The 21,259-nt window shown below is 46.6% G+C and overlaps 1 protein-coding gene and 1 long non-coding RNA gene across 2 annotated transcripts in view; both read right to left on the bottom strand.

The window, feature by feature from the left end:
• Positions 1–2,181: 2,181 nt before the first annotated feature.
• On the bottom strand, positions 2,182–7,932 carry LOC118941090. Its single transcript, XR_005037368.1, has 2 exons — positions 4,858–7,932; positions 2,182–4,812 (listed from the first exon to the last, which is right to left on the bottom strand). It is a non-coding gene; the product is annotated as an uncharacterized LOC118941090 (long non-coding RNA).
• Positions 7,933–7,970: 38 nt separating this feature from the next.
• The window catches only part of LOC110510737 (receptor tyrosine-protein kinase erbB-4-like), a 466,703-nt gene continuing 453,414 nt past the window's right edge, over positions 7,971–21,259 (bottom strand). The window contains exons 25-27 of the mRNA XM_036951778.1: positions 19,505–19,675; positions 15,658–15,970; positions 7,971–10,768 (exon numbers count right to left, since the gene is read on the bottom strand). Of these exons, the coding sequence (XP_036807673.1) occupies positions 9,858–10,768; positions 15,658–15,970; positions 19,505–19,675 (1,395 nt within the window). The 3' untranslated portion in view covers positions 7,971–9,857. The remainder of the gene's footprint in view (positions 10,769–15,657; positions 15,971–19,504; positions 19,676–21,259) is intronic.

Genomic DNA, 21,259 nt, shown 5'->3' with positions numbered 1-21,259 from the left:
AAAGCTCTTATTCTGCCCTTAGACACTTTTCTATTATTTATGATGGAATTGAAAGCCTTGCGGAGCGCGAGGATAGAACATCTCTGCATAGGAAATGATGTGCCGCAGCCAGTTTACATAACGCACTCTGGTAAACAGAGGATTAAAGACTACGGGCTAATTAGAGCAAAATGTTATCTCCACACATTACTTTGTTTGGATTAGATGTGTGTGGGGGGGGGGGGGGGCTAAAGGCAAGAACATCGTGAAACCTTTGATGATTTCCAAAGCCTTAATATTGAAGTCTTTTAAAGCATGGGACTCATGCATGGGGCTGTACCTAGCTTATAACAACTTTTTGTATCCAGTAAAATTGTGTGAAACAGACATTACAGTGACTTGGGTCCATCATCAGAAGCTTCTTGTTATCTGTGTGAGACTTAGTTCTTATCTTTGAATTTGAGATGTTCTTTCATAGTCAAATGTCACTTCTTAACACAATCAATGCTAGTCACAATATCTTACTTCAAGGCTGACCGGGGTTCAAACCCAGGGTCTCGTGTGCATCGTTTTTGCTGTGCTAAAGCTTAGTTTTACTGGTTATCATACCCATCCAAACTCCTACTCTGGCTCAATCTAAAGACGCGAAGATAGAAAGTATGTAGCCTCTCTGAATGTGTGCATTTGGTATGTACCCTCACTGAGTGTACATTTGGTATGTAACCTCACTGAATGTGTACATTTGGTATGTAACCTCACTGACTGTGTGCATTTGGTATGTAACCTCACTGAATGTGTGCATTTGGTATGTAACCTCATTGAATGTGTACATTTGGTATGTAACCTCACTGAATGTGTGCATTTGGTATGTAACCTCACTGAATGTGTGCATTTGGTATGTAACCTCACTGAATGTGTGCATTTGGTATGTAACCTCACTGAATGTGTGCATTTGGTATGTAACCTCACTGAATGTGTGCATTTTGTATGTACCCTCACTGAGTGTACATTTGGTATGTAACCTCACTGACTGTGTGCATTTGGTATGTAACCTCACTGAATGTGTGCATTTGGTATGTAACCTCACTGAATGTGTGCATTTGGTATGTAACCTCACTGAATGTGTGCATTTGGTATGTAACCTCACTGACTGTGTGCATTTGATATGTAACCTCACTGAATGTGTGCATTTGGTATGTAACCTCACTGAATGTGTACATTTGGTTTGTAACCTCACTGAATGTGTTAATTTGGTATGTAACCTCACTGAATGTGTACATTTGGTTTGTAACCTCACTGAATGTGTTAATTTGGTATGTAACCTCATTGAATGTGTACATTTGGTATGTAACCTCACTGACTGTGTGCATTTGATATGTAACCTCACTGAATGTGTGCATTTGGTATGTAACCTCACTGAATGTGTACATTTGGTTTGTAACCTCACTGAATGTGTTAATTTGGTATGTAACCTCACTGAATGTGTACATTTGGTTTGTAACCTCACTGAATGTGTTAATTTGGTATGTAACCTCACTGAATGTGTACATTTGGTTTGTAACCTCACTGAATGTGTGCATTTGGTATGTAACCTCACTGAATGTGTACATTTGGTTTGTAACCTCACTGAATGTGTGCATTTGGTATGTAACCTCACTGAATGTGTGCATTTGGTATGTAACCTCATTGAATGTGTACATTTGGTATGTAACCTCACTGAATGTGTGCATTTGGTATGTAACCTCACTGAATGTGTGCATTTGGTATGTAACCTCACTGAATGTGTGCATTTGGTATGTAACCTCACTGAATGTGTGCATTTGGTATGTAACCTCACTGAATGTGTTAATTTGGTATGTAACCTCATTGTAACCTCATTTGGTATGTAACCTCAGTGTGCATTTGGTATGTAACCTCACTGAATGTGTTAATTTGGTATGTAACCTCTCTGAATGTGTACATTTGGTTTGTAACCTCTCTGAATGTGTACATTTGGTTTGTAACCTCACTGAATGTGTTAATTTGGTATGTAACCTCTCTGAATGTGTACATTTGGTTTGTAACCTCACTGAATGTGTTAATTTGGTATGTAACCTCATTGAATGTGTACATTTGTATGCTTAACTCACTTATCAACCCTGCTCCAAACACCCGATATATCATATGATTTTTCCCACTCAAACACCATCAAAGAGACCCCACTCAAATATTGAATCAATCTTTATTTATATTAAATTAAAAATATATTTTTTGACAGATTCATGTAACAAATATGAGGAACAGTACTTCCATGATATCAAGCTTTAGGTATGGTCTAAAGTTCAGTGGAGAGTTGTAGCCAGTGCTGCCAACATTCTGTGGGGAGGCAGGGAGTAGGAGCTAGAGAGGCTGAACCGGGAAAAAGGGAGGGACACTGTGTCTCTGTCAGTGTTTGACGACATTTATAAATAAGCATGCAGTTAAATCAAACATTACATCAAAATAACTTTAGTAGTTTGTCTTCACGTACTGTACAGGCCAGTCAAGTGGGAGGTGCCTCACGATATTGATCTCAATTTCTACATCTTCCAATTCAACCTTGATGTCTTCGAACATGGAAATCATGGAAAATGTTGGCTCAGGGGTGAATGTACATGTGCACACTGGACTGATAAACAAGCAGAAAGATGGACTGGATAGCACACCACTGAAATAGAAAATGGGCTGAGACATATCTTGTCAGGTTGAGTTGGCAACACTGCTCTGAAGTATTTTGAGAGAGGGAGAGAGTGAGAGAGAGAGAGAGAGAGAGAGAGAGAGGTAAAAAAGAACCATTGTTAACCCCAACACAGATATTAAATAGAGAACTCACAGAGAGATGCTTCATACAGGTCAACTAGCCAGTTTCACAGGCGAGTACCCAACAAGGGTGTTTTACATTTCAAATCAAAATGTACTACCCAAAGTACACATACCGTACACACAGAAGCTCTGTCATATCTAACGCTGACACCTGATAAACAGACAAGAAGGGAAAAAGAACAGGAAAAGAAAAGAACGTGAAACAGAGAGAAGAGTGGGAAAAGGTCAAAGCATTCTCCTCCTATGGACACATGTCAGCGGGTCGCCTCGTCTCTGTGCTTTATAAAAATACTATTCACATTTTGTCATGGGACAATAGTGTGTTCAATCTGGAGGAAAGTCCAAACAACTGTACAATTACATTGGTTTGATAGGTATATCAATTTCAACACAAAAAATGTAACCGAAAGAATGTGTCCTCTCTAATACGACAATTTGTGCAATTAAGATGCAATTAAGATTGTGTCAAATTATCAGGATGTATTGAAATATCATCCGAAGATAATACTGAATGAGGTGACGTGTGCTGCGTCTGTAAAAACCCTCATTCATGTTATTAAATACACTTCATCAACACAATAAAATAAACAGAAGTATTTTTGAATATGTTGAAATAGTTTTTAAAAAACAGTGACAGACCAAAACATCGGTCATGATAAATATGACTAAATTAACAGTAGAAGCCAGGATGACTATGAATCCTATACTGAACAGTAAAGATGAATCCTATACTGAACAGTAAAGATGAATCCTATATTTGACAGTAAATATGAATCTTATACTGAACAGTAAAGATGAATCCTATATTTGACAGTAAAGATGAATCCTATGCTGAACAGTAAAGATGAATCCTATACTGAACAGTAAAGATGAATCCTATACTGAACAGTAAAGATGAATCCTATACTGAACAGTAAAGATGAATCCTATTCTGAACAGTAAAGATGAATCCTATACTGAACAGTAAAGATCAATCCTATTCTGAACAGTAAAGATGAATCCTATTCTGAACAGTAAAGATGAATCCTATACTGAACAGTAAAGATCAATCCTATTCTGAACAGTAAAGATGAATCCTATACTGAACAGTAAAGATGAATCCTATTCTGAACAGTAAAGATGAATCCTATTCTGAACAGTAAAGATGAATCCTATACTGAACAGTAAAGATGAATCCTATTCTGAACAGTAAAGATTAATCCTATACTGAACAGTAAAGATGAATCCTATTCTGAACAGTAAAGATGAATCCTATACTGAACAGTAAAGATTAATCCTATACTGAACAGTAAAGATTAATCCTATACTGAACAGTAAAGATGAATCCTATACTGAACAGTAAAGATTAATCCTATACTGAACAGTAAAGATGAATCCTATACTGAACAGTAAAGATTAATCCTATACTGAACAGTAAAGATGAATCCTATACTGAACAGTAAAGATTAATCCTATACTGAACAGTAAAGATGAATCCTATACTGAACAGTAAAGATTAATCCTATACTGAACAGTAAAGATGAATCCTATACTGAACAGTAAAGATGAATCCTATACTGAACAGTAAAGATTAATCCTATACTGAACAGTAAAGATTAATCCTATACTGAACAGTAAAGATGAATCCTATATTGAACAGTAAGTGTATGTTTGTGAATTAACTGTATACAGTGGTGTAAGGTATTAAACACTTAAACCTTTTCCATGGTGTGTTTTACCTTAACAACAGAAAGTTACTACAGAATTTGTGCTACTGATTTCTTTCCATCTCCAAACAGCAATAGAAGCTGTCCCTCAAACCATCTTTCCTCGGGACAAAAATGGAAAATACTATTAATTGAACTAACAAATACTCAGGGTAAAGAGCAATAACACTCACATTGAGGTATCATGCATGATGATATAGTATTAGGTACAACAGGCATAGCTAATACAGTTCTACTGCAGTGGTGGAGGATACAGTACTTGTGCTGCTGATTGTGTCATAGAATACTTTCCAACTACATACTGTTTAGGAGAATACTAAGGGGCCAAAACCTTTCCAACTACATACTGTTTAGGAGAATACTAAGGGGCCAAAACCTTTCCAACTACATACTGTTTAGGAGAATACTAAGGGGCCAAAACCTTTCCAACTACATACTGTATAGGAGAATACTAAGGGGCCAAAACCTTTCCAACTACATACTGTATAGGAGAATACTAAGGGGCCAAAACCTTTCCAACTACATACTGTATAGGAGAATACTAAGGGGCCAAAACCTTTCCAACTACATACTGTTTAGGAGAATACTAAGGGGCCAAAACCTTTCCAACTACATACTGTTTAGGAGAATACTAAGGGGCCAAAACCTTTCCAACTACATATTGTATAGGAGAATACCAAGGGGCCAAAACCTTTCCAACTACATACTGTTTAGGAGAATACTAAGGGGCCAAAACCTTTCCAACTACATACTGTTTAGGAGAATACTAAGGGGCCAAAACCTTTCCAACTACATACTGTATAGGAGAATACTAAGGGGCCAAAACCTTTCCAACTACATACTGTTTAGGAGAATACTAAGGGGCCAAAACCTTTCCAACTACATACTGTTTAGGAGAATACTAAGGGGCCAAAACCTTTCCAACTACATACTGTATAGGAGAATACTAAAGGGCCAAAACCTTTCCAACTACATACTGTTTAGGAGAATACTAAGGGGCCAAAACCTTTCCAACTACATACTGTTCAGGAGAATACTAAGGGGCCAAAACCTTTCCAACTACATATTGTATAGGAGAATACCAAGGGGCCAAAACCTTTCCAACTACATTCTGTATAGGAGAATACTAAGGGGCCAAAACCTTTCCAACTACATACTGTATAGGAGAATACTAAGGGGCCAAAACCTTTCCAACTACATACTGTATAGGAGAATACTAAGGGGCCAAAACCTTTCCAACTACATACTGTATAGGAGAATACTAAGGGGCCAAAACCTTTCCAACCAAGTACAGATGTCGTTTTCTGGTAGATAAAGAGACGTGGTGTGGCAGCTATGGTGTCCATATTAGGACTGGCTCAGGGTCAAAACAGGCCCTTCTAATATGAACACGTAAAAAGAGAGACTGGTTTTTCACTGGTTTTGAAAATCATAGAATCTGCAATCTGTCATTTCTGTCCTTGGTGAAAAACAAGTTAAACACAACATGAATACTTCACATTGAAATGAAATGTTAATTCCAGTTTGCGGAACTATTTGGGTCCAAAGGCAGAACAAAATAGTTGTCATCATAACCAGAGGCAGTAGAACGGCAGGAAGCAGACAAATAGCACATACATATGAAGACTTCTCATTCAGTACTTCACCGTGTCCCCAAGTTTCTCTCTGTTCTGTTCCTTCACATATCTCAACCTTGTAGGTGGAAATGTGAAATGCATTTGAAATAATCACGTGGTTGGATTATTACAACTAAGAAAAAACACGTTATTTAAAAAAATATTTTTCACTTCCTGCTCGTTGGATCAATGTGCTCCATATGGACTAAAACAAACACCCACAATGCAGCAGAAACATGTATCAATAACCCTCTTCTCTGCCACAAGGACAGCTGGGATAAGCCTCCTTATGCTGTACGACGAAATATAGACAAAGTAAAGGCAAATCGAGAAGGAAATGAAAAAACGAACATGCATGGCTCCATAACAGCAGTGTAACCAAATGAGTCTGAAACAGAAGTTTACCGGGGGTCCTGGACGTTCCACTAGGCAGCAGAAGCTGTCTGGCAGTATTCTCATAGGTGTTTATGAGGCATCAGTAGTACAGGTAACTGTCCTAAGTCACTATTTATTCTAAATGGTCAGTGACACATGACTTGTAATCACTGGTCCTGCCCGAGTGGCGCAGCGGTCTAAGGCACTGTATCTCAGTGCTAAAGGCGTCCCTACAGACCAAGCAGTATCACAACCTGCCATGAATGAGAGTCCCATAGGGAGGCGCAAATTGGACCAGCGTTGTCAGAGTAGGTCGTCATTGTAAATAAGAATTTGTTCTTAACTGACTTGCCTAGTTAAATATCATAAAAAAAATGTTTCCATTTGGCACTAGTCATACCCTTCACATTAAGGTTGGGGTCAGTTCAGAATTGAATTGAGTTAATTAATAAACAGCCATTTTAAGTCATGAATTACATTTCTGATTTGACAACTGATCTGCATGTAGCCCTCGTCTCAGAGTAACGGAGAGACTTGTGGTGAAGTCACACTAGAAGATTCAGTGTCAAATCTCTGGACCTTGACATTTTGGATTCAGAATGAGGAGTTGGTAATCCTATTGCTGTATAGAGGTGAACTGAGAGTTGTCAGGGGGAGAGAGAGAGGAGGCTAGCTGACTGTCAGTGGGCTTAGTTTAACCACGGGTTCTGTGGTTAAACTACTACCTCTATAGAGGACTAGTTCTGTGGTTAAACTACTACCTCTATAGAGGACTAGTTCTGTGGTTAAACTACTACCTCTATAGAGGACTAGTTCTGTGGTTAAACTACTACCTCTATAGAGGACTAGTTCTGTGGTTAAACTGCTACCTCTATAGAGGACTAGTTCTGTGGTTAAACTACTACCTCTATAGAGGACTAGTTCTGTGGTTAAACTACTACCTCTATAGAGGACTAGTTCTGTGGTTAAACTACTACCTCTATAGAGGACTAGTTCTGTGGTTAAACTACTACCTCTATAGAGGACTAGTTCTGTGGTTAAACTGCTACCTCTATAGAGGACTAGTTCTGTGGTTAAACTACTACCTCTATAGAGGACTAGTTCTGTGGTTAAACTGCTACCTCTATAGAGGACTAGTTCTGTGGTTAAACTGCTACCTCTATAGAGGACTAGTTCTGTGGTTAAACTGCTACCTCTATAGAGGACTAGTTCTGTGGTTAAACTGCTACCTCTATAGAGGACTAGTTCTGTGGTTAAACTGCTACCTCTATAGAGGACTAGTTCTGTGGTTAAACTACTACCTCTATAGAGGACTAGTTCTGTGGTTAAACTACTACCTCTATAGAGGACTAGTTCTGTGGTTAAACTTAAACCACACACCATGACTACCACCCCCCCTCCCAGTGGAGCTCCCTCCCTCCCTCCCTCCCTCCCTCCCTCCCTGCCCCTCCCTCCCTCCATGAGAATCTGTCTATATGGAATCTGTCTCTCATCCATTCATCCAGGCCTCCACTAGAAAGGACACCGTCCTCCTCCTCTCTCTGTGTCTCAGCCACCGTAGTGAGTTATAACGGAGACTATTTTTCCTGCTACAGCAGTCCTCCTCATTATCCTCTCATTTGCATTGCAGACCGTTACTACAAACTCTGTGTCCCTGTGTCAGGCCACAATCTGCATAACCTAATTTCCTCGCAGTGATGAATCTCTTCCGAGACATTATTGAGAAAAAATCCTATGTCATTCCATTGAAGCCAGTGATAAAGGAACTTTTACAAAGTTATTTGTTAAGATGCCCACATGGTTTACAGTAGTTTAGACGTGATAAGTTATTTCAAATGAATCTACCCACATGGTTTACAGTAGTTTAGACGTGAAAAGGTTTTTCTAGTTAAGCTGCCCACATGGTTTACAGTAGTTTTAGACGTGATAAGCTCTTTCAAGATAAACCACCCACATGGTTTACAGTAGTTTAAACGTGATAAGCTCTTTCAAGATAAACCACCCACATGGTTTACAGTAGTTTTAGACGTGATAAGCTCTTTCAAGATAAGCCACCTTACATGGTTTACAGTAGTTTAGACGTGATAAGCTCTTTCAAGATAAACCACCCACATGGTTTACAGTAGTTTAGACGTGATAAGAGCGTTCAAGTTAAGCTACCCACATGGTTTACAGTAGTTTAGACGTGATAAGAGCGTTCTAGTTAAGCTGCCCACATGGTTTACAGTAGTTTAGACGTGATAAGCTCTTTCAAGATAAACCACCCACATGGTTTACAGTAGTTTAGACGTGATAAGCTCTTTCAAGATAAGCCACCTTACATGGTTTACAGTAGTTTAGACGTGATAAGCTTTTCAAGATAAGCCACCCACATGGTTTACAGTAGTTTAGACGTGATAAGCTTTTCAAGATAAGCCACCCACATGGTTTACAGTAGTTTAGACATGATAAGAGCTTTCAAGTGAACAACGTAACAGTGAACGCCACACCCCCAAAAATTATCCAATGGATGACCTGCGTTGTACATACAGGTAAGTAGTTTATGTTTTTAACACATTATATAAATAATTGTGAAAATTAAATAGAGTAAACCTTAAATAAAACATGTTGAAAATGGTACAAGGCTTGGTCACAACAGAGTTAGTTACCGTAAATACTGTAAGAGGTGAGTAACACTGAAGTGATGGTGATGCAATATCTACAATATGTAGCTCCTTTGTGAGGAACATTTCAACATACAGTAGTGGTTGGTTGTCTTTCCATCTCTCTCTCTCTCTCCAGTTCATTTTGTCGCAACAACAGTCATGTAAAACACTGTGCTCTGTATAACATCTCTTTTTCGACACACTGCATCTTTTTCCTCTGCGTTCCTCATCGTGGTTCCCTCGTACCGTCCTGAGAGTCCTGACACCATCCCTGTCTGTGTAGAGAACAGTACATATGGTCATACTATCTCCATATTGCGTGGTTCCTCGATGCTTCGTTCACAAATACCACCACCGCTGCCAGTCCAGCTTATATACAGCGTCAGAGGTTAACATGGCCTGGTCTTTACCTAGAGCCGTTTTACTGTTGTTACTGTACCAGTTAGGGGCTAGAGTGGAGATAAGGAGGTGGAGTCTGGTAGTGTGTTGGTTGGTGGCACTCTGAGTAGGGTCTGCAAGCTCCTTCTCTGGAGAACGCTAGCTAGTTAGCTAGTTAGCGCAGTTGATGGCTGGTGGGATGTCGTGGGGAGGGGTTTTGGGGAGGCTCTTGTGACTGTTTGAGGTACTGAGGAACCGGAGAAGGCTGGGTACTGGCTGGTCCAGGAGATGGAGGAAGATGGGTTGGGACTTCACTCCTATACCACTGTGTTCCTCTGTCGGTACGGGGGAGGGGGCAGAACTGTGCCCGGCTTGAGATTGGACGAGAACTCTGATAGGTACTCTGGGTTTTCGGCCACCACCGGCCTGATGCAGCCGTTCCGTTTGTAGAACAACTTGCCATTGGTGGTTCCCGCCTCAAGGGTGCTGCCCGCCTGGTTTGTAACGCTGTTCAACGGCTTGGGTGGCAGGCTGTGCTGCCAGTACTCTGGATTGTCAAAGGTCACCTTGAGCTTCTTGCCTGCCGGTTTGCCTCCCGCCTGGTTCCCCTGTCCCTGCTTCAGTACACTGCCAGGGTGGGTGGTGTGCCCCTGGTAGGCTGGTATAACACTTCTCTGGTCCTCGGGCGCCGACATGGAGATGGGACCTTTCATGACAGTTGACCTTTCAGGGTGGTAAACCTGGGTGGCAGAGGGCCCACCACCACACTGGATTAGGTGGGACTGGTGTCCCTGAAGGCCCAGGTGGGTCTGTTGTGGTGAGTTGCCAGATAGGGCCGAGTGGCCAGGTTTCACACCAACACTGTGGAGCTTGTGAATGTGGTGACCCGGCACTGGGTGATGGCAGCCTCCCTGCAGCCCAGAAGAGGAGCTCTCTGTCGGTACGACGGGGTAGTAAGGAAGGCCAGTCTGGACGGTGAGTTGGGGAAAGGAGCCAATACTGATAGTCGAGGCTGTTCTCTGCGATGGGAGACCACCGTTCTTTCTCAGGACCAGGTCTCCGGGGTTGTGGAAGGTGTTGAGGTAGAGAGGCTCGTTGATGTACTCGTCTTCGCCCCCCTTGGGCTGGCTGTTGGGTGTGCTGTGGTAGGCCGGGTTGTCCAGGGCGTGGACCTCGCCGTTCTTGCGTCGCGCCACGAATGGGTTCTCCTCAATCGGTTTCAGATAGTCTAGAGAGAAAGAGAAAGAGAGAGAGAGAGAGAGAGAGAGAGAGAGAGAGAGAGAGAGAGATAAAGAAGGAGAGAAAACAATAAATAGTGTGTGAGAGAGAGCGAGAAAGAAGAGCAAGAGAGAGAAAATGAGAAGAGGGTAGTTCACCAAAGATCACTGAACAGATCCATATCAAGGTCTAAAGGCCACCTTGCCAACCCTTTCCTTGGCAGTCTCCTCTCCCAGCAACCTGAGGTGAACCAGCAGCTCCAGTTCTGCACTGCTGCCTGCCAGGCACTATAATAGTATGGGGTGGAATCTATCTATTTGACACTCCTCCCCCTCCACTTCTCCACTCCTCCACCCCTCCACTCCTCCACTTCTCCACTCCTCCACCCCTCCACTCCTCCACCCCTCCACTCCTCCACTTCTCCACCCCTCCACTTCTCCACTCCTCCACCCCTCCACCTCCACTCCTCCACTTCTCCACCCCTCCATTTCTCCACCCCTCCACTCCCCCACTCATCCACCCCTCCACTTCTCCACCCCTCCACTTCTCCACCCCTCCACTTCTCCACTCCTCCACTCCTCCACTTCTCCACCCCTCCACTCCCCCACTCATCCACCCCTCCACTCCTCCACTTCTCCACCCCTCCACTCCCCCACTCATCCACCCCTCCACTTCTCCACCCCTCCACTTCTCCACCCCTCCACTTCTCCACTCCTCCACTCCTCCACTCCTCCACTCCTCCACTCCTCCACTTCTCCACCCCTCCACTCCTCCACTTCTCCACCCCTCCACTCCTCCACTTCTCCACCCCTCCACTCCTCCACTTCTCCACTCCTCCACTTCTCCACCCCTCCACTTCTCCACTTCTCCACCCCTCCACTCCTCCACTCCTCCACTTCTCCACCCCTCCACTCCTCCACCCCTCCACTCCTCCACTTCTCCACTCCTCCACTTCTCCACCCCTCCACCTCCACTCCTCCACTTCTCCACTTCTCCACCCCTCCACCTCCACTCCTCCACTTCTCCACTCCTCCACTTCTCCACCCCTCCACTCCCCCACTCATCCACCCCTCCACTTCTCCACCCCTCCACTCCTCCACTTCTCCACTCCTCCACTTCTCCACTTCTCCACTCCTCCACTTCTCCACCCCTCCACTCCTCCACTTCTCCACCCCTCCACTCCTCCACTTCTCCACCCCTCCACTCCTCCACCCCTCCACTTCTCCACTCCTCCACTTCTCCACCCCTCCACTCCTCCACTTCTCCACCCCTCCACTCCTCCACCCCTCCACTTCTCCACTCCTCCACTTCTCCACCCCTCCACTCCTCCACTTCTCTACCCCATCCACCCATCCACCCCTCCACTCCTCCACTCCTCCACTTCTCCACTCCTCCACCCCTCCACTTCTCCACCCCTCCACTCCCCCACCCCTCCACCCCTCCACTTCTCCACTCCTCCACTTCTCCACTCCTCCACTTCTCCACCCCTCCACTCCCCCACTTCTCTACCCCTCCACCCCTCCACTTCTCCACCCCTCCACTCCCCCACGTCTCCACCCCTCCACTTCTCCACTCCTCCACTTCTCCACCCCTCCACTTCTCCACACCTCCACTCCTCCACCCCTCCACTTCTCCACCCCTCCACTTCTCCACCCCTCCACTCCCCCACTCCTGCACCCCTCCACTTCTCCACCCCTCCACTTCTCCACTCCTCCACTTCTACACCCCTCCACTTCTCCATCCCTCTACCCCCCCCCCACTCCTCCACTTCTCCACTTCTCCACTTCTCCACCCCTCCACTCCCCCACTCCTCCATCCCTCCACTCCCCTACTCCTCCACTTCTCCATCCCTCCACTTCTCCACCCCTCCACTTTTCCACCCCTCCACTTCTCCACTCCTCCACCCCTCCACTCCTCCACCTCTCTACCCTACCACCCCTCCACTCCCCCATTTCGCTACTTCTCCACTCCCCCACTCCTGTACCCCTCCACTCCCCCACTCCTCCACTCCCCCACTCCTCTACCCCTCCACTCCTCGACTCCTCCCCTCCTCCACCCGTCCACTCCCCTACCCCCCCACTCCTCCACTCCTCCACCCCTCTACTCCTCCACCCCTCCACTCTCCCATTTCTCTACTTCTCCACTCCCCCACTCCTCTAGCCCTCCACTCCCCCACTCCCCCACTCCTCTACCCCTCCACTCCTCTACCCCTCTACTCCTCCACTCCTCCACTCCTCCATTACCCTACTCCACTCCACTCCCCCACGTCTCCACCCCTCCACTTCTCCACTCCTCCACTTCTCCACTTCTCCACACCTCCACTCCTCCACCCCTCCACTTCTCCACCCCTCCACTCCCCCACTCCTGCACCCCTCCACTTCTCCACCCCTCCACTTCTCCACTCCTCCACTTCTACACCCCTCCACTTCTCCATCCCTCTACCCCCCCCCCCACTCCTCCACTTCTCCACTTCTCCACTTCTCCACCCCTCCACTCCCCCACTCCTCCATCCCTCCACTCCCCTACTCCTCCACTTCTCCATCCCTCCACTTCTCCACCCCTCCACTTTTCCACCCCTCCACTTCTCCACTCCTCCACCCCTCCACTCCTCCACCTCTCTACCCTACCACCCCTCCACTCCCCCATTTCGCTACTTCTCCACTCCCCCACTCCTGTACCCCTCCACTCCCCCACTCCTCCACTCCCCCACTCCTCTACCCCTCCACTCCTCGACTCCTCCCCTCCTCCACCCGTCCACTCCCCTACCCCCCCACTCCTCCACTCCTCCACCCCTCTACTCCTCCACCCCTCCACTCTCCCATTTCTCTACTTCTCCACTCCCCCACTCCTCTAGCCCTCCACTCCCCCACTCCCCCACTCCTCTACCCCTCCACTCCTCTACCCCTCTACTCCTCCACTCCTCCACTCCTCCATTACCCTACTCCACTCTGGTGCTCAACCGCCCCTCCAGCCCTCCACCCCTCCACTCCTCCACTCCCCCACTCCTCCACTTCTCCATCCCTCCACTCCTCCACCCCTCCACCCCTCCACTCCTCCACCCCTCCACTCCTCCACTCCCCCACTCCTCCACTTCTCTACCCCTCCACTCCTCCACTCCCCCACTCCTCCACTTCTCCATCCCTCCACTCCTCCACTCCCCCACTCCCCCACTCCTCCACTTCTCCATCCCTCCACTCCTCCACTCCCCCACTCCTCCACTTCTCCATCCCTCCACTCCTCCACTCCTCCACCTCTCCACCTCTCCACCCCTCTACCCCTCCACTCCTCCACACGTCTACTCCTCTACCCCTCCACTCCTCGACTCCTCCCCTCCTCCACCCGTCCACTCCCCTACCCCCCCACTCCTCCACTCCTCAACCTCTCCACCCCTCCACCCCTCCACTCTCCCATTTCCCTACTTCTCCACTCCCCCACTCCTCTACCCCTCTACTCCTCCACTCCTCCACCCCTTCACTCTCCCATTTCCCTACTCCTCTACCCCTCCACTCCTCTACCCCTCTACTCCTCCACCCCTCCACTCTCCCATTTCCCTACTTCTCCACTCCCCCACTCCTCTACCCCTCTACCCCTCCACTCCTCTACCCCTCTACTCCCCCACTCCTCTACCCCTCTACCCCTCCACTCCTCCACTTCTCCATCCCTCCACTTCTCCATCCCTCCACTCCTCCACCCGTCCACTCCTCCACCTCTCCACCCCTCCACCCCTCCACTCTCCCATTTCCCTACTTCTCCACTCCCCCACTCCTCTACCCCTCTACCCCTCCACTCCTCCACTCCTCCACTCCCCCACTCCTCTACCCCTCCACTCCTCTACACCTCTACTCCTCCACTCCTCCACTCCTCCACTCCTCCATTCCCTTACTCCACTCTGGTGCTCAACCGCCCCTCCACCCCTCCACCCTCCACCCCTCCACCCCTCCACTCCTTCATTGCATCAGTTTTGTTTCTCTGGTTTAGTTTTATTGCCAGCTTCTCCACAAATCGAAGTTGCATGAGACTGACAGAGTGAAAACAGCCTATGATCAAAGCCCGAAGTAGTAATATCTGAGCTAAAGCTTGTGTTTACAACGCTCAGAGTCAGCAAACAATATAATGGGAATCTAAAGATGTAGAACAATGTAGAATCATACTGTTATGCTAAAAATGACTGGGAGTACAGCAGGCTGTTGTCCAGAGAGGTTAGAGACAGAGGTACAGTGACTATAGTAGTGAATGAAGGTTTTGAAGGAAGTGATGTAGGTCCTTCCATTACAGAGCGAGACACGACATGGCTACAGAAAACTAGGCCATGTTGAACTGGTGTTGAACTGGTGTTGAACTGGTCTTAAACTGGTCTTAAACTGGTGTTGAACTGGTGTTGAACTGGTCTTCAACTGGTCTTAAACTGGTGTTGAACTGGTGTTGAACTGGTCTTAAACTGGTCTTAAACTGGTGTTGAACTGGTGTTGAACTGGTCTTAAACTGGTCTTAAACTGGTCTTAAACTGGTGTTGAACTGGTGTTGAACTGGTCTTAAACTGGTCTTAAACTGGTGTTGAACTGGTGTTGAACTGGTGTTGAACTGGTGTTGAACTGGTGTTGAACTGGTGTTGAACTGTTGAAGTGTTTCGTTTTTCCACCCGACTTCAAAGGAACAAACAAAGCTTGGCTCTTTTCACTGAGCCCTCATAGGAGTAACTGGTTGAAATGACAAGCTGTCTTACGTCTAGTCAGTGTCTCCTAGCTGCAGGCGTCTAGACGTTGACTCTTAGGTCTAGATCTGTCTAGGCTCTAGGCTTGGGTTTCCCGGACACAGATAAGCCTAGCTATTCCAATGGAGATTCTTCATTGTGCATGTTTTTTAGTTCAGGACTAAGCCAGCCCCAGATGGTCTACCTACCTGATGAGGTCTTATCCTTCATGGGGGTCATGTAGCCGTCCTCGTCCGTGTCCCCCCGGGGCCCCACACCCCGGTCCCCCAGGAACACGGTAGGGTCGGCACTGTAGCGCTGCCCGTTGTTGTCCTCTGCCCCGGGCCTTGTCTGGGTCTTCTTCTTGAGCAGCGTGCCGTTGCAGCGCTGGTCCTCCAGGGCGTCCAGGGCTGCCCCCTGCGTGCCTGCAGGATCTGGAGAGGAGACACAAGACGGAGACCCTCCCAATGCCAGGCCCTCCTCAGGGGTCGAGCCTGAACCGTCCCGGTACCCAAACTGGTTCTGGGGAAAGAGGGGAGACAACGTGAGAGGAAAACATTAACTCCAATGTAGGAGGACTAACACTCATTACAAAGCCGCTCTTACAAATCAAGGATGTTTTTCATTTATTTCATGTAATTTATTATTCTCATGGAGATTAACATCTCTGACAAGAGAGGGCCTGTATAGTTACTCTGAAATCATATCTGGACCAGACTTATGAGAGAAAACGTTTGATTCCATGAACCAACATGTTGTTGCGAATTAAATTTCTCTGCGGCTGTTTTCCAGGGTATAGTTTGGTTCAAAGGTCTCTAAGAAAGAAGGAGGAAAAAACAGAGTTGATATTTAAACACCTGAACCCTATGAGCAACAACAATAACAACAACAAACATATTACATGACTTATAGGGCAAGTATATTTCCTGATATTCTCCAGGATAGCTCCAAGCTATTAGAGCTGGGCCAGCTTGCCAGAGTTTCTACTAGAGAGCCACCCCCCTGAGCCATCCCCCTGCCCGCAATGTTTTACTGCTAATATTAGTCACCTTCTGGGAAGCCACAAAGGGAGAGAGAGGGGGGGGGGGTCCTGGGGACCGGCCTCTCTTTCACTCCCACCCACTCTTTCCCTCTGTCCTCTCTCCATCACTCCATCGCTCTGCAATCATCTCTTCTCCTCTCCTCCTCTAGCCCAACCTCTCTATTCATCCCTCTCCCCCGTCAAGTTTTTAAAAGGCCCCCATTATCCTCTCCTCCGGTGAGGTTCAATCAGAAAAGCAAATTAGTCAGAATTACACTCTATCCCAAATGGCACCCTATTCCCTTTATAGTGCATTACTTCTGACCAGAACTCAAAAGAAGTCCACTGTATAGGCAAGGGGGGCATTTGGGCAACATCCTAGCTAGTCTATTTTATTCACTGTGCCAGCGGAGCCAGTGTTCCAGTTCTTTCACTTTGCAATTTTCTCCCATGACTCCCTGTCCTATTCATAGTCCTAGACTGTTTGACTGAATAATGAAAATGTGTTTCAGTCAGAATATTGACCTTTGACATTTCAGATGTGTGGGTGCCTGTGTCCAGGTCCCCCAGGGCCATGGCATGACCGCCAGCACGAGGGCACACGGGCACACAGTCAATATGAGATGCAGGATCATGGTCGAGGCAGAGCGGCGGCGAGCGGCAGAGTAAATAGCCAAGCCCAGGACTCATTGTCTCTGAGCAAACGGTGGCGGCGCTTTAGTGGAGAGGCTGCTATTTACACATGGAGGCCGGCGTAATGAAAAAGGAGGCCTGGAGAGCGGGTGGATAAAAAGGCCATGGTCGGGCGTGACACACTGGGACACAGAGATGGAGCTGGAGGAGATACACTGGGACAGAGAGAGAGAGAAGAACTGGAGGAGGCAGACTGGGACAGAGAGATGGAGAAGAACTGGAGGAGATACACTGGGACACAGAGAGAAGAACTGGAGGAGGCAGACTGGGACAGAGAGATGGAGAAGAACTGGAGGAGATACACTGGGACAGAGAGAGAGAGAAGAACTGGAGGAGATACACTGGGACAGAGAGAGAGAGAAGAACTGGAGGAGGCAGACTGGGACAGAGAGAGAGCGGGAAGAACTGGAGGAGATACACTGGGACAGAGAGAGAGGGAAGAACTGGAGGAGATACACTGGGACAGAGAGAGAGAGAATAACTGGAGGAGATACACTCGGACAGAGAGAGAGAGAAGAACTGGAGGAGGCAGACTGGGACAGAGAGAGAAGAACTGGAGGAGATACACTGGGACAGAGAGAGAGAAAAGAACTGGAGGAGATACACTGGGACAGAGAGAGAGAGAAGAACTGGAAGAGATACACTGGGACAGAGAGAGAGAGAAGAACTGGAGGAGATAAACTGGGACAGAGAGAGAGAGAAGAACTGGAGGAGGCAGACTGGGACAGAGAGAGAGAGAAGAACTGGAGGAGATACACTGGGACAGAGAGAGAGAGAAGAACTGGAGGAGATACACTGGGACAGAGAGAGAGAGAAGAGCTGGAGGAGATACACGGACAGAGAGAGAGAGAAGAACTGGAGGAGGCAGACTGGAACAGAGAGATAAGAACTGAAGGAGATACACTGGGACAGAGAGAGAGAGAAGAACTGGAGGAGATACACTGGGACAGAGAGCGAGAGAAGAAATGGAGGAGGCAGACTGGGACAGAGAGAGAAGAACTGAAGGAGATACACTGGGACAGAGAGAGAGAGAAGAACTGGAGGAGATACACTGGGACAGAGAGAGAGAGAAGAACTGGAGGAGGCAGACTGGGACAGAGAGAGAAGAACTGAAGGAGATACACTGGGACAGAGAGAGAGAAGAACTGGAGGAGGCAGACTGGGACAGAGAGAGAAGAACTGAATGAGATACACTGGGACAGAGAGAGAGAAGAACTGGAGGAGATACACTGGGACAGAGAGAGAGAGAGAAGAGCTGGAGGAGATACACGGACAGAGAGAGAGAGAAGAACTGGAGGAGGCAGACTGGAACAGAGAGATAAGAACTGAAGGAGATACACTGGGACAGAGAGAGAGAGAAGAACTGGAGGAGATACTTTGGGACAGAGAGAGAGAGAAGAACTGGAGGAGGCAGACTGGGACAGAGAGAGAGAAGAACTGGAGGAGATATACTGGGACAGAGAGAGAGAGAAGAACTGGAGGAGATACACTGAGACAGAGAGAGAAGAACTAGAGGAGATACACTGGGACAGAGAGAGAAAAACTGGAGGAGATACACTGGGACAGAGAGAGAAGAACTGGAGGACATACACTGGGACAGAGAGAGAAGAACTGGAGGAGGCAGACTGGGACAGCGAGAGAGAAGAACTGGAGGAGATACACTGGGACAGAGAGAGGGAGAAGAACTGGAGGAGATACACTGGGACAGAGAGAGAAGAACTGGAGGAGATACACAGGGACAGAGAGAGAAGAACTGGAGGAGATACAGTGGGACAGAGAGAGAGGGAAGAACTGGAGGAGGCAGACTGGGACAGAGAGAGAAGAACTGGAGGAGATACACAGGGACAGAGAGAGAAGAACTGGAGGAGATACACTGGGACAGAGAGTGAGGGAAGAACTGGAGGAGGCAGACTGGGACAGAGAGAGGGAGAAGAACTGGAGGAGATACACTGGGACAGAGAGAGAGAGAAGAACTGGAGGAGGCAGACTGGGACAGAGAGAGGGAGAAGGGCTGTCTAGATGAATGGAAATCAGATGGAAGTGGAGGTAGGGTTTGATACTTTCTGAGGCTGATAGGACATTGAGGAAAAGAGAGGAGGAATTACATCACAATTTTGTTGTTGTGGATAGTATGTGTGTGTGGTTGTGTGTTAATTTGAGTGTGTGTGTGTGTGTATGTGTGTGTGTGTGTGTGTGTGTTTCTGCATGTGTGTGTGTGTGTGTGTGGGGGGAGGTTCTGTGCATGTGTGTGTGTGTGTGGGGGGGGGGGGGGGGTTCTGTGCATTTGTGTGTGTGTGTGTGTGTGTGTGTGCGTGCGTGCGTGCGTGCGTGCTTCTACCTACCCTGTTGGAGTCGACGCGGAGCCTGGCTGTGTATGATAGTGGAGGCATGTTAAAGTGATGGGGAACCAGGTACTCCTCAGCATCCATAAAGTCCTCCACATCCTCCTCATCCAACAGGCTCTGGAAGAACTTACTGTCGTTGGGGCTGGGCAGCTTCATACGGTCATCCCCCTGAGTTAAGAAGCACAGATACACAACATCACATTACTGTCTACTGGGTTGTGTTCAGCAGAGCACAGCGTAGCGGAATGTTTTGCTGCGCAACACCAACATTTGGGACGGTTGCGCTAACGTATGCTAATGTGATTAGCATGACGTTGTAAGTAACAAGAACATCTCCTAGGACATGTCTTATATGGGCAGAAAGCTGAGATTATTGTTAATCTAAATGCACTGTCCAATTTACAGTAGCTATTACAGTGAAAACACTTCCATGCTGTTGTTTGAGGAGAGTGACAACAACAAAACCCTTTCATCACGGCAACTGGTTTGATACATTCACCTCTGAAGGTAAATAATGTACTTACATTCAGTAATCTTGCTCTGATTTGTCATCCTGAGGGTCCCAGAGACAGAATGTAGCGTAGTTTTGATTGATAAAATCTATTTTTATATTAAAATGTAGGAACTGGGTTGTACAGTTTGAACCCCTGCTGTGTCTGGCCCCACACCCACCCCACTGAGCAGCTTACCGATCGCTGCAGCTGTACACAGTCCATCTGTAAATAGCGCCTCCAATCTACCTCATCCCCATATTGTTTTTATTTACTTTTTTGCTCTTTTGTACACCAGTATTTCTACTTGCACATCATCATCTTCACATCTATCACTCCAGTGTTAATTTGCTAAATTGTAATTACTTTGCTACTATGGCCTATTTATTGCCTTACCGCTCACGTCATTTGCACACACTGTATATAGGCTTTTCTATGTTGTTATTGACTGTACGTTTGTTTATTCCATGTGTAACTGTGTTGTTGTTTGTGTCGCACTGCTTTGCTTTATCCTGAACTGGTTCTCAACTGGCCATCTGGTTAAATAAAGGTGTTCTCAACTGGCCATCTGGTTAAATAAAGGTGTTCTCAACTGGCCATCTGGTTAAATAAAGGTGTTCTCAACTGGCCATCTGGTTAAATAAAGGTGATATAAAAAATGAAAATAAATTAAAGAGAGTCTAATTCTCCATCATATATGACTTTCCTGGGAGTGTGTAAACTTTCCTGGGAGTGTGTAAACTTTATTTTTTTATTACCATATAATTTTTGTATGTTCTCTATAGTTATGTACTTGAAAATGTATCAATTGACCAATTCGGCACATTTGGCCAGACTCGATATGACATTTTGTAATGCATTGTAATGCGTCATTGGATCAGTCTGAAACTTTGCAGGTACACTGCTGCCATCTAGTGGCCAAAATTTAAATTGCGCCTAAACTGCAATATTATATTATGGCCTTTCTCTTGCATTTCGAAGATGATAAATCAAATAAAAAATCGTTATTATATTTTCCCAGATTATATTCTCCTACATTAATTTCACATTTCCACTTCAAAGTGTTTCCTTTCAAATGGTATCAAGAATATGTGAACTACAGGCAGTTAGATTTGGGTATGTCGTTTTAGGCAAACATTGAAAAAAAGGGTCTGAAAAAAAGGGTCTGATCCCAGCTTCTACCCCTGAACAGCTAATCAAATGTCTACCCAGACTATCTGCATTGTCGTCGCCCCCCCCCCCCCCCCCCCCCCCCCCCCCC

Source organism: Oncorhynchus mykiss, chromosome 18 (assembly GCF_013265735.2).
Source record: "Oncorhynchus mykiss isolate Arlee chromosome 18, USDA_OmykA_1.1, whole genome shotgun sequence".
NCBI classification, from domain to species: Eukaryota; Metazoa; Chordata; class Actinopteri; order Salmoniformes; family Salmonidae; genus Oncorhynchus; species Oncorhynchus mykiss.
The sequence above is the reverse complement of the archived record's forward strand: the minus strand, read 5'-3'. Positions and strand labels throughout refer to the sequence as shown.